A 13,423-nucleotide genomic window follows, 5' to 3' on the forward strand; every position below is an offset into this window, starting at 1 on the left:
ATTGGTGCATTGTCATCCTGATACACGGCACCACCTTCAGGATACAATGTTTGAACCATTAGATGCACATGGTCCTCAAGAATGGTTCGGTAGTCCTTGGCAGTGACGCACCCATCTAGCACAAGTATTGGACCAAGGGACTGCCATGATATGGCAGCCCAAACCATCACTGATCCACCCCCATGCTTCACTCTGGGCATGCAACAGTGGGTGGTACGCTTCTTTGGGGCTTCTCCACACCGTAACTCCCCCGGATGTGGGGAAAACAGTAAAGGTGGACTCATCAGAGAACAAAACATGTTTCACATTGTCCACAGCCCAAGATTTGCGCTCCTTGCACCATTGAAACCAATGTTTGGCATTGGCATGAGTGACCAAAGGTTTGGCTATAGCAGCCCGGCCGTGTATATTGACCCTGTGGAGCTCCTGACGGACAGTTCTGGTGGAAACAGGAGAGTTGAGGTGCACATTTAATTCTGCCGTGATTTGGGCAGCCATGGTTTTATGTTTTTTGGAAACAATCCGGGTTAGCACCCGAACATCCCTTTCAGACAGCTTCCTCTTGCGTCCACAGTTAATCCTGTTGGATGTGGTTCATCCTTCTTGGTGGTATGCTGACATTACCCTGGATACCGTGGCTCTTGATACATCACAAAGACTTGCTGTCTTGGTCACAGATGCGCCAGCAAGACGTGCACCAACAATTTGTTCTCTTTTGAACTCTGGTATGTCACCCATAATGTTGTGTGCATTTCAATATTTTGAGCAAAACTGTGCTCTTACCCTGCTAATTGAACCTTCACACTCTGCTCTTACTGGTGCAATGTGCAATCAATGAAGACTGGTTACCAGGCTGGTCCAATTTAGCCATGAAACCTCCCACACTAAAATGACAGGTGTTTCAGTTTCATTGTCCAACCTCTGTATGTATGTATGTATATATATATATAGTCAGTCAGTCATTTTCTACCGCTTATTCCATAGTGGGTCACGGGGGAGCTGGTGCCTATCTCCAGCAGTAAAGCGCTTTACACTAGCGCCACATTCACCCAATCGCACTCACTAACGCTCACACATTCATACACCGATACGCAGATCGGTAGGCAACTTGAGGGGCACATCGACATATGGCAGGAGGAAGCTGGAATCGAACCCACAACCTTCTGATTGCAAGACGACTACTCTTCCAACTGAGCCACAGTCGCCTCAGCAGTCTATGGGCGAGAGGCAGGGTTCACCCTGGACAGGTCACCAGTCCATCGCAGGGCAACACACAAACAACCATGCACACACTCATTCATACACCTAAGGGCAATTTAGAGACCAATTAACCTAACAGGCATGTATTTGGACTGTGGGAGGAAGCCGGAGTACCCGGTGAGAACCCACGCACGCACGGGGAGAACATGCAAACTCCATGCAGAAAGACCCCAGACTGGGAATCAAACCCAGGACCTTCTTGCTGCAAAGCAACAGTGCTACCAAAATTGTCTGAAGATTGTTTTCAATTTGACACACATATCTGTAGTGTTGGCTCTCCATAAGCATAAATGCACTGTGCCAATTGCCCAAGTGCACTCAAGGACTCATTTGAGGCTTCCAGTTGATTATATCATGTTCTCCCCTCTAAATCAATAGTCGCATTGTTGACCTACACTGCCCCCTCTTTGTCTTTTTGTGTGGGGCAGTCTTCCAGAAATACAGCATCTATGTGTTTGGCCCCATTTGTTTTCATGGGTGTGAGAAAATACATCTGCTAACAGAACGGTCATCTGTGAGCCCCGTTGTTTCGAGAGGGTTTATGAAAGAGTCGGCTTTCATAAACCAAGCTCTGTTATTGTGTGGAATCACACCCACTGACATGTCTGCTTAGTCAGCGTTCAGCTTTCCAATCCATTTACAGTCCAGTGGATAATAAAGTCAGCATAGACATCTAAATATTTTTACACATTTTCCCAGGCTTAGACAAAGCACTGAGAACACCAATGCATGAATTCTATGCTAAGACTTTGAAGTTTTATTGTGACTTTTCATCCATTTGTATCTTAATGTTTTCTCTTGCAGTGTGGTATCTGTATGACTTCCATCTCCTTCTTCGAGGAACCTGTTGACATGTCCTGTGGCCATGAGTTCTGCAGAGCATGCTGGGAAGGGTAAGTAGCAAGAACCCAACAAATGGGATTTCATCTAAGTATGGGTCTCCTACAAGCACCAAGGCCAGGGGCATTATGAACAGATAAAGGCTGAGCTGTAGTATAGGACAGGAAAAACAGCCTGCACGCTTATCAATAATATATGCATTTCAAAGAAAACTGTACAGTTCTCCTTGTACTTTAGTTTACAGTAATTAATTTGGTAAAATGAGTATGTTGATTATAACATGTTGTGTCCCATGAAGCATTATTCACTAATTCATTTATTTTGAGTCACATGAATTAGTCTGGTCTGCAGCTTCAGAAGGTAACTCCTGCTATGGACTGCAGTGTTTCTATATGAATAAATTCACGATAGATGTTTATTTTGCTCTAAATATGTATATTTTTTTTATCATGAGATGCACACAAAGCCTCCCCCTACCTTCTTACTTTTTAAAAATAGCGCATTCATACAGTTTAACATGTGCATCCAAGAAAGTTAAGACATTTCTTCCCATTGGTGCCAAACACTGCCAAGCTGGACATGTGGCCATGACCTTGCACTGAAGGAAGGCAACAAACCAAACTCCTGCAACAAAGTACAGCAGTGAAGTGCTGCGAAGTATTTGATCAGGGCCTAATGTAGCAGCCTGTTGTAATTCATATCGGCAGCCATCGGCATCGTGTGCTGTGCTTCATAACCATTCTTCACTTTTTCAAGACACCATTGAGTTTCCTACGATGCACAGAAAAGCCTGCACCTCATCGATGCACCTAGAGTTAGACTTGCTGGTTGCTTGTGTTGGGTTCCATGTCTCTCCTGTTGTGTCGCGAGTTTGGAAAATGCCGGTTGTTTTTTCTGTTCGTGGACTCGTACGGTTGACCATTCCCATGGCCAATCAGCACAGCAGTCTGTTCACCTCACATTTCCACCCTGCTCAGCCCCAACGGGACCAGGTACCAGAAAAGCCAATAATGGAAAAGATCGCAAAATGGGCTCGAGTGGAGCTGGCCGAAGTAGAACTCATGGAAAAGGGGGTAATGTCAGGGTTCCCATGGAGCCCGGAAAATTACGCAATTTGTTTTGGGCCTAGTTGGTTGATTCATATTTGAACAAATATGTGGAAAAATTTAAATGTGTCGTAATTTGTTTTTAGCCATTAAATTTAAATTTAAATTTTCATGTGCCGTTCTGTTATGAAACCAGTAAAGTTTGCACTACATAGTGTATCTGTACAAGTCTATAATTATTTACAGTGAAGATCATATTAGTCCACTTTGCACAACAGTGACTTTCCCATGTGGAAAACAGCTTCTCAGGCCGTCGTACGTATCTGACCCCAAAAATAATTCGGTATAAAGAGCTAAAAATGTTAAAGCAGTTCATGTAAATGCTGTTTATTTATTTTGTACAGTGTCTTACTATTCTTCTAGACATCTTTCTCACAATCTATTTAGTATTTTTCATCAGACTGTTCTGATGGTTTCAGTTTATACATAATTGATGGACTATAAAATGTGTGTCCTTTTGAAAGGTTTCTCAATCTAAAGATCCAAGAGGGAGAAGCCCACAACATTTTCTGTCCAGCCTATGATTGTTACCAGCTGGTCCCAGTAGAAGTCATAGAAAGTGTGGTCTCCAGAGAGATGGACAGGCGCTATCTCCAGTTTGACATTAAGGTACATTTGGTTTGAAAAACATCCTGGTGGGAACCTTCTGCTCAAGATATTGGAAAATGTTGCCACTTTGAAATTAAATCTGTACTTCCATATTGATGTCTAGAGATAAAATGTTTTTTCTTGGAAACAAGTTTTATATGTAATTAACAAGTAGCTTCATAGGTCAAGATTAGGACTTGATTTCTCCAAGAATAGGGTAGTATTACAGAGAGTGTTGCTTGCGTAATATTTAAACTTGTTCAGTTGTTTTATGTTTATGAAACTAATCAGCGAAACCAGAGATGTTTTATTGAACTGCGGACTAATTAAAATAATCTTTGCTTCCTCACTCAGGCGTTTGTGGAAAACAACCCAGCAATACACTGGTGTCCTGTGGCGGGATGTGAAAGAGCGGTACGACTAAACAATCAGGGCCCCGGATCCTCCACCGCGGACCCTCTAAGCTTTCCGCTGCTTCGGGCCCCTGCAGTAGATTGCGGCAAGGGCCACCTCTTCTGTTGGTCAGTAGACGAAGCGCGATGTATAAAGTTTATACTGCTCATCTCATCAGTTGGATACTGAAGAAAAAAATCCCAAAATCTAAAGTTGCTGTTTGTTTTGAGAGCAATTATTTAGTATTTTTCTCAGTTAAGTTGCAGAAAGATATCTTCTTGAACTCAAAAAGCTTTTAAATAAGCTGATAAATTTGGAGGTATTTCAGTTTTTTATATTCATAACTTTGCACACTGCCCTTGCATTTGTCTTTGCCCACTGGTATAACCTCTAGCCCGCCGCGATTAATCCTACCCAATTATAATTATAATGATACCTTTTTGCGCCTCACTTCATTATACTGTTCTTGAAAGTGGCTGGTGGGAACCCTCAGGAGTTTAATTGACACAGCATTTGTTGGGGGAAATGGATCTAATATAGGTTCAGATTTAATCATTTCCATAGCATGAGCAGAGTGTGGAGTTGAAATGCAGATCTGGCCATCCATAGATTAGTCAAGTTCCTTACAGCATCTGTTTTAAGACCCTTCATGTTTGAGTGTCTTGTTTCATATTTTGTTCATGTTTCTTCAGAATGCAAACTGTTCTTCTATCTTTGTGTTTACTTTAGGGAGTGCCGAGGGGAGGCACACGAGCCCTGCGATTGTGACACCTGGAAGCTATGGCTTCAGAAAGTCACTGAAATGAAACCAGAGGAAAGTGAGTCTTTACAACCTCTTAGGTTTTCCATGTGTTGTTACAGTTTTGACAGATCATAAACAATTCTGACAAACCTTTATGATTTATTTGTTAATCTTATTAATCTCTGTTCTAGGAAACCTGTTTTACTGGATACTAAACTGTTATTACAGAGTAGTTAGTCTATTATCGCTTAGATGTTTTCAGTTGTTTGTGGAAGAGTTATTGATTTAGGAATAGTAATAATAATAATTTCCTGGTACTTATGCATAGTAATTACAAACAATTTAGTGTTTAATAAATTTAATTGCACTATTTTCATGACAAATTATAAATGAAAAAGATTAGTCCATGTATTGGACACATTCAATGTCTGGAAGCAGTAATTGGACTGAAGGCAATTTCACAGATGATCCAAGATGCCCCAAGGTGCTCCTAAGTGCCAGTTTTGTTGATGTGAGGGTAGAAAAATAACGGCAATTATTTTGTTTTGGTACCATCTCCTGTTCGCCTTCCCCCGATTCTCTTTCATCCTGGCATTTTAAATGACAGATCAGAGATGCTTTGGTAATGGGCAATTACACTCTTTGACTGTGTGTATGTGTGAGAATGGGTGCTTTGGCATCTTGGGAGATGTCGTTAACACACCTGAGCCGCACACATTACTCAAGCAAGGCAACTTCCCATTCAGTGTATTAGTTTGTATTGATGTGGGGGTAATAGTCATTCTCATTTTATCTCATTACGTTTTTATTTGTTGTGTTTCCTCCCACCACCCACTTCTGTTGCAGTGGCTGGTGTAAGCGAAGCTTATGAGGATGCAGCCAATTGCTTGTGGTTACTCTCCAACTCCAAACCCTGCCCCAGCTGCAAGTCTCCAATACAGAAGAACGAGGGCTGCAATCACATGCAGTGTGCTAAGGTACGTTAGAAGAGATGGTTTCTACCAATGTGAGATGTAATACAGGACGGTTTGTCTATTCGTGCTACATGTTTACTCAAAATAAACATAAATGCCTTGTTCGTTTGAGCTTTTAAAAATGCATCTGAGCAGCAGCTTTTTTATGATTTTTGTTTTTTAATGGTCTTATTTATTGTGGATTAATTTTTACTCCAAACATGGTCAAAAATCATTCATAATTGCATCTGAGCATGACAGTTTGGGGAATTTGGATACAGCTGAGTGTTCTTATGATCTAAAAACTTTAGCTCCTGAAATTTCCTGGCCCTGTATTAAATGCTTAAGGACCATGCTTAAAAATCCGTACCAGGAAACCAACCGTGAACCTTTGCCTTTCCTTCCAAGAAGAGTGGACTGCTAGAAGCTCGTTAATGGCTACAAAAAGCATTTAATGGAGGCCAACTGGATAAGAGACGTTCAAGCCAATTTTAGAGGGGATGTATGTAAATATGTGAGCCTGTAGGTATAATTTGTGGAGGCTATTCCTGTTTTTAAAATGCACTGACGTGTTTAATTATCAGTCCACCCTGGAAAAAACTTTATATGTCTTTATATGTATCATTAAAAGACCGACATTGCTGAAAATGATGAGTGGAAGTTTTCGACCCCTTAAAGCTCTAAGTGGAGTTGCTGTAATGTTCAATACGATTACATTTAGCTTTTGCTTTGATGTTTTATTTAATCCACTCAGTAGGTTTTTATCTCAGTGGTCAATGTTTTTCAAGTAGACAGTTATTTCCAAGCAGTGTGTTTATATTAAATTATGTGAGGGTTTATTTAATCTTGCAGAGCAAGTTATTTACCTTTTTGACATTAAATGTGGTGTTGTCACAGAAAGCTGAAACAAAGCTTTAGATAAAAAGGGGTTTAGAATTGCAGACTATATACTTTTGACTCTGCTGAACAGCTATTATGATTCTGGAGTGTCAAACATCTTTTGAAGCCATGATCCATTTTCACACACACTGACTCCTTCCCTGAAACCGTTGAGATGTTCCAAAGGGGCATGATGTGAGAAAACTACATTTATTTTGATCCTCTTGAGAAGTCAAATAATATCTCTGCACTGTTGCAATGTCAAGTCACTGATTCATTCTGTTTTCTTCATTTATGTGTCTGCATGTAGCTTTCCAGTTGCTCGGTGCTATTGTAGCAGAATACTGGCTCTTATCCCTTTCAGACACAAAAGATAAAACTGCCCATGTAAATTTTAACCTTTCCCGTCTCACAGTGGAACTTAACAGTAAATGGCTGACTGCTGACTGTCTGAATCAACAACCTGGAGAGCACTTCAGGTTCGCAAGTTTACACAGAAATGGCTTCTTGGAAGAAACTAATTACACAAGAAGAAGTTAGTGAAAGATCGTCCACACCGTAAGTGACTAGGACAGTCTTCTAGGTAGAAACGTCACGGTTGAAGAATTCTGGTGTTGTTTGTTTGTCAGAAAGATAATAAGAAATGGTCCTCATTGCTAAGACACCAGCTTGGAATGCAGCTGAAGATAAATGATGGTTTGGGGGTGTTATGATGCAGTTCTAGCCGATTATATTTTTAATCAAATTTTAAGGCATATTCAATCAACATGTTTATTACTCTGTCATATTGTGTGCGTTGCCTTCAGGACCTTATTTGAAAGGTCTCATTGTTGTCAGCCTGAAGGACAGTGAACACAATCCAAGCCCTTCTGCACATCAAGCTCTTGAAAAGAAGGATCAAGTACTATTAGTCACCTAACCACCTCCTTTTAAAACATTTTGGGATCAGTTTCACCGAAATGTTTAAATCCTGCAGCCAGTGAATTCTAACTTTTTCTGCCAACACACTTGCAAGTGTAAAGGAGAAACTCCTTCCTTTTAAAACTCTCTGCTAGGAGAGTTTACAAAGCTATGTTTGTAGCCAAGGTTAGCAACTTTATTATTTATATTTACTGATCTTTGTTTTATATTTGTTTATACGGGTTATCTTATTAAAAAACAGTCTCTCATTTTTAAAAGAGACCTGTTTCTAAACAAAAATACAACCTAAAATTGTGAAAACAGAAATAAAGCTGGCAGGTAACATACAAACCTATTAATAGGGCCCCATGATTTCCTCACTGCAGAAAAGATATATTATTAAGGAAATGTTCATTCGAAGATGTTACTACCCATGTAGGCAACTGTGGCTCAGTTGGAAGAGTAGTTGTCTTGCAATCAGAAGGTTGTGAGTTCGATTCCAGCTTCCTCCTGCCATATGTCGATGTGTGCCCTGGGCAAGGCATTTAACCTCAAGTTGCCTACCGATCTGCGTATCGGTGTATGAATGTGTGAGCGTTAGTGAGTGCGATTGGGTGAATGTGGCTCTAGTGTAAAGCGCTTTGAGTGGTCTGTATGACTGGAAAAGCGCTATATAAGTTCAGTCCATTCACCATGTATTTTTTTATCAATTTATTTTTTTTACGTTTGACAGTGAAAGAACAGTAATAGGCTGCTGCTCCTTGGTTTGACCCGCTCAGCCCTGGCTCAGAACAACAGCAGGGTTGGAGAGACCTGATCACAGCGCAGCATGTTGCCAAAACACTTGTAGTTAAGAATTACACAGTTCAAAGCACAAAGTTTCCAAAGCAGGCAAGAACAACTCTTTCTGTAAGTTTTGTTTGCACACGATTAATTGCTGCTACAGAAAGAAACATGTTAAGAGTCAAATGATCTTTGAGTCATATCAAAATATAGTACGCTAGCTAATGTAGCAAGCTAGATAATCCCTTAATGATAAAGCTCTGTTTTATTTGATGTGTTGTTAGAACATTGGAGAGTTTTAGGTTCTTTTTGGAAGACCTTTGTTTTTTTTAACAGATGACTAGATAGTTTTTAGGTGACATAATGCGTTCACTTTGTAAAACATTCAGAATTCAGAAAATAAAAACTGGAAAAAAAATTAATTGATTTCTTACAGCCCTATATAAAGCAGAGTCTGTGTATTTTTCTTTTGTCTTCAGCAGATTAAAATTTCATTTTGCTCCTTTTCCTTTCACAAAATAATTTGTGTAACAACCAAGTGTTAGCTCTCAGTTGTACTTTACACAAGTTGTCAAAATGGCACAAATAGGTAAAAATCTGTTAAATGTTCTGTGGCCTAAACTCTCAGGGCTTTTCTTTTCAGGCTTTCCTTTGTGGAGAGAAATTGATGACATGTTGCCTGTTACGTCTAAGCTGCTATCTCTGTTTCTGGTTTCCCTAACAGAAGCACGCTGCAGTCATAGTGCTGATTTGATGTGTTTTTTACTCTCTGACAGCCCTGTTGCTCTCTCTGCTGGTTAAAGGGGCTGACTAGAGACTTGCGATTAATTTTAGTGAAATGGAGCTGCCTTCACGAGCTGAAGGCCATATGAGGCTGAGCCTCTTGACCTGTTATTACCTTGTAAAAAAAATTGCTTTAACCATACTGCCAAGTAACATGGGAGTCGGTGTTGCCAAGGAACTGCTTCTCTTCTTCCTCTGGTCTCTCGTCACACTTTTTTATTTCTCTTTAGTCTGTCCATTTTACACCCTCTCTGTTTGTGCGTCTGTACTTCCATTTAACACCTGCCTCGGCCCCGCAGATCTTAGCTTTTGTATGGGTTTTTCTGAAGTGTCAAGTAAGTGTAGTGTTTCCACGACAACACAGATGTCAGCTTCTTGTTTCACCCAACTTGTTACCCACAGAAGCACTTGTGACATTGGGAGAGAAATTACAAACATGCAGCAGAATCAAGTGCTTCATGTGTTTGTTATTTGGCAATGGGACTTACCGATTCCTAATGTTGTCAGTGTGCCTTGTGGTGGCAGCAGACGGCAAGGAACTGCAACTTTCAAGGAGCTGTTTTTATCATGCTAAAAATAGATTCTCCTTTCTCCTCTGTTATCAAAACAAATAAAATAGAAAAATAGATTAAATAAATAATTTAAGAGATTTTTACATTTCTTTTTTAAGTTTTTAAAGTGGTAAATAGTTCCAATAGTTATGTCAGCTGATCTGTACCTCAGTATGTAATTTACCACAGGATAGGTCAGTAGATATTAGTACCTACACGGGTTGGACAATGAAACTGAAACACCTGTCATTTTAGTGTGGGAGGTTTCATGACTAATTTGGACCAGCCTGGTAACCAGTCTTCATTGATTGCACATTGCACCAGTAAGAGCAGAGTGTGAAGGTTCAATTTGCAGGGTAAGAGCACAGTTTTGCTCAAAATATTGAAATGCACACAACATTATGGGTGACATACCAGAGTTCAAAAGAGGACAAATTGTTGGTGCATGTCTTGCTGGCGCATCTGTGACCAAGACAGCAAGTCTTTGTGATGTATCAAGAGCCACGGTATCCAGGGTAATGTCAGCATACCACCAAGAAGAATGCACCACATCCAACAGGATTAACTGTGGACGCAAGAGGAAGCTGTCTGAAAGGGATGTTCGGGTGCTAACCCAGATTGTATCCAAAAAACATAAAACCACGGCTGCCCAAATCACGGTAGAATTAAATGTGCACCTCAACTCTCCTGTTTCCACCAGAACTGTCCGTCTGGAGCTCCACAGGGTCGATATACACGGCCGGGCTGCTATAGCCAAACCTTTGGTCACTCATGCCAATGCCAAACGTTGGTTTCAATGGTGCAAGGAGCGCAAATCTTGGGCTGTGGACAATGTGAAACATGTATTGTTCTCTGATGAGTCCACCTTTACTGTTTTCCCCACATCCGGGAGAGTTACGGTGTGGAGAAGCCCCAAAGAAGCGTACCACCCAGACTGTTGCATGCCCAGAGTGAAGCATGGGGGTGGATCAGTGATGGTTTGGGCTGCCATATCATGGCATTCCCTTGGCCCAATACTTGTGCTAGATGGGCGCGTCACTGCCAAGGACTACCAAACCATTCTTGAGGACCATCCTGAAGGCGGTGCCCTGTATCGGGATGACAATGCACCAATACACACAGCAAGACTGGTGAAAGATTGGTTTGATGAACATGAAAGTGAAGTTGAACATCTCCCATGGCCTGCACAGTCACCAGATCTAAATATTATTGAGCCACTTTGGGGTGTTTTGGAGGAGCGAGTCAGGAAACGTTTTCCTCCACCAGTATCACGTAGTGACCTGGCCACTATCCTGCAAGAGGAATGGCTTAAAATCCCTCTGACCACTGTGCAGGACTTGTATATGTCATTCCCAAGACGAATTGATGCTGTATTGGCCGCAAAAGGAGGCCCTACACCATACTAATAAATTATTGTGGTCTAAAACCAGGTGTTTCAGTTTCATTGTCCAACCCCTGTAGATGCCACTCTTGAGACTAGATAGCTAACTACAGCAGATGTTGCATAAAGACATTTCTTTTGTGCTCCGTCAGTGCAAGTATGACTTCTGCTGGATCTGCCTGGAGGAGTGGAAAAAGCACAGCTCATCAACCGGTGGCTACTACCGCTGCACCCGTTACGAAGTCATCCAGCAGGTGGAGGAACAGTCGAAGGAGATGACAGAAGAGGTACATACTCCCACACTAGGATTGGATTATTTTATATAAGAGTTATGTTATTTGCAATAATTTCATCCCACCAAGATGTACTGTCTCAAATAAGATGTCACAGCCATGTGTGAAAACAGGGAGCAGACACTGGCGTGACGGCAGCTCTTATTTGAGTTGCTCCCTGTTGCGATTCTGCACAATACATATTTTGCAGGCAGCCATGCTTCTTTCCTGTTCTTTTGTTTTAATGAAAGCAGCAACAGAACCACTCAGTATTTATTTTTATACTTTGTCTGAAAAAACTGCAGTGAAGTCACCACTTGCACTATTATGGAAAAAAGGAATTTTTGTGTTTTAACATTTAGGTGATCTTTTCCAGGTTCTAAAATATTAAAATCTAACAAAAAATGTATAAATGCATACAACAAATTCCATTTTGTCAATGTTAATTGGATAAAGATGGTGCCAAAATGGAAATTGAAGTGTTTCTCTTTAAGCACTATAATAAATTATATAAGAACAGCAATTAAAAGATTGTTTTCTAGCCTTCTTTCCATGGGCAGTAATTACCTATTTATAATGGGAGCAATGGCAACATCAAACCATATGTGAAGAAAAAAGTTGCTCTCAAAGAGGTTTAACTAATATTTCAAAAGATGAAATATAATTTGTACAAAGTTCACATTTTATATTGTCTTTACATCTATTACTTAGTTAGCATGGTTGGCATAAATAGCATAACTATACCTGCAGTCTTTGTGTGTATTCTCTAGAGAGTGCATTAACTCAGATTTGTGAAAGGCTACAAACATTTCCAAATCTAGCATGTTCTTCCATGGCTGAGGAAGGTTAAATGTTTAAAAGAATAAAACAGATAAACTCTGCTGTATTCCATTCAGCCTTCCTGTTATCACAGACATGTTATAGAAACAAAAACCCTCCATCATGCTAAAAACCGCTAAATACAGTATAGCCAACGGCTTATGTTTTCTTTTGGTGCATTAATAGACTTGAACACTAGACTTTAGAATGGGTGTACTTTCTTTTTGCTATGACAGTGCTATACAGAGACTATGTGTTGGCTCTGCACATAGCACTGTAAAGAGATCTGGCAAGCTCCTTTTCTCAGCCAGAATTCAGTTATGTAAACTTTGAATAGATAACTGACTTTGGCTCAGGTGGTTTTAATCTCCAGCAGTTTATCAGATCTTGTGTTGGACCCACCTTACCAAAACGTAATACTAGAACTTTTCATACATATTTTATAATGTTCTTTAAGACCAATTCACTGAATTCTGACAATTACCCATGATCATACCTTTCGTCTAAGCACTCAATAAACTATGCTAGCAAAGGCAGTGTTTTGTTGAGTTTTATCGTCACAAAGGTAATCATAATACAATGGCAAGGTTATTCTTAATCCTCTTATTTATGGAAATAAAAAAAACTGTGGCAAACCACATGGACCTCATATTTTATGCATTAAGGATAGTCCAGGGCAGCTTCTGTTAGAAGAAAGAAATTTTGATTTAATCCTGCAGTACCACATCAAATGTTTAGAGAAGTCCTTTTTGCTTAAGACTGTGAGGGAAGGGTCCTTGAAAATACAAATTACACACATAACAAATCACAAAGTCTGCTCCTCACAAGTGAATAGAAGCTATTGCTTAGTCTACTTTTGCGTTCATCCCAATCATCAGTATAGATTTCACCTTTGGCTGGACTTCCTTTGACTCCTCAGATGCAGGGTATTTACATTTTGTCTGTTAGCGAGAACAACATGTTCAGGAGGTTATTGACTGTGACTGTCTCGTCACGGTTTTGCAGGCAGAGAAGAAGCACAAGAGCTTTCAGGAACTTGATCGTTTTATGCACTACTACACACGCTTCAAGAACCATGAGCACAGCTATCAGGTAAACTTTGCCTCCCTCTGTTGTTTGATTTGCATATTATACTGACAGGCATGCAATCTAAGAAACCTCGGGGGAAACATA

The 13,423-nt window shown here is 40.4% G+C and overlaps 1 protein-coding gene across 3 annotated transcripts in view; it reads left to right on the forward strand.

The window, feature by feature from the left end:
• Positions 1-13,423, forward strand: part of LOC124865432 (ankyrin repeat and IBR domain-containing protein 1-like) — a 46,708-nt gene that overhangs the window by 17,163 nt on the left and 16,122 nt on the right. For all 3 annotated transcript variants that reach the window (XM_047360502.1, XM_047360503.1, XM_047360501.1), the window contains exons 7-13: positions 2,065-2,153; positions 3,671-3,815; positions 4,149-4,315; positions 4,917-5,005; positions 5,776-5,906; positions 11,312-11,446; positions 13,256-13,342. In XM_047360502.1, coding sequence (XP_047216458.1) covers positions 2,065-2,153; positions 3,671-3,815; positions 4,149-4,315; positions 4,917-5,005; positions 5,776-5,906; positions 11,312-11,446; positions 13,256-13,342 — 843 coding nt within the window. The remainder of the gene's footprint in view (positions 1-2,064; positions 2,154-3,670; positions 3,816-4,148; positions 4,316-4,916; positions 5,006-5,775; positions 5,907-11,311; positions 11,447-13,255; positions 13,343-13,423) is intronic.

This window comes from Girardinichthys multiradiatus, chromosome 3 (assembly GCF_021462225.1).
Source record: "Girardinichthys multiradiatus isolate DD_20200921_A chromosome 3, DD_fGirMul_XY1, whole genome shotgun sequence".
Lineage (NCBI taxonomy): Eukaryota > Metazoa > Chordata > Actinopteri > Cyprinodontiformes > Goodeidae > Girardinichthys > Girardinichthys multiradiatus.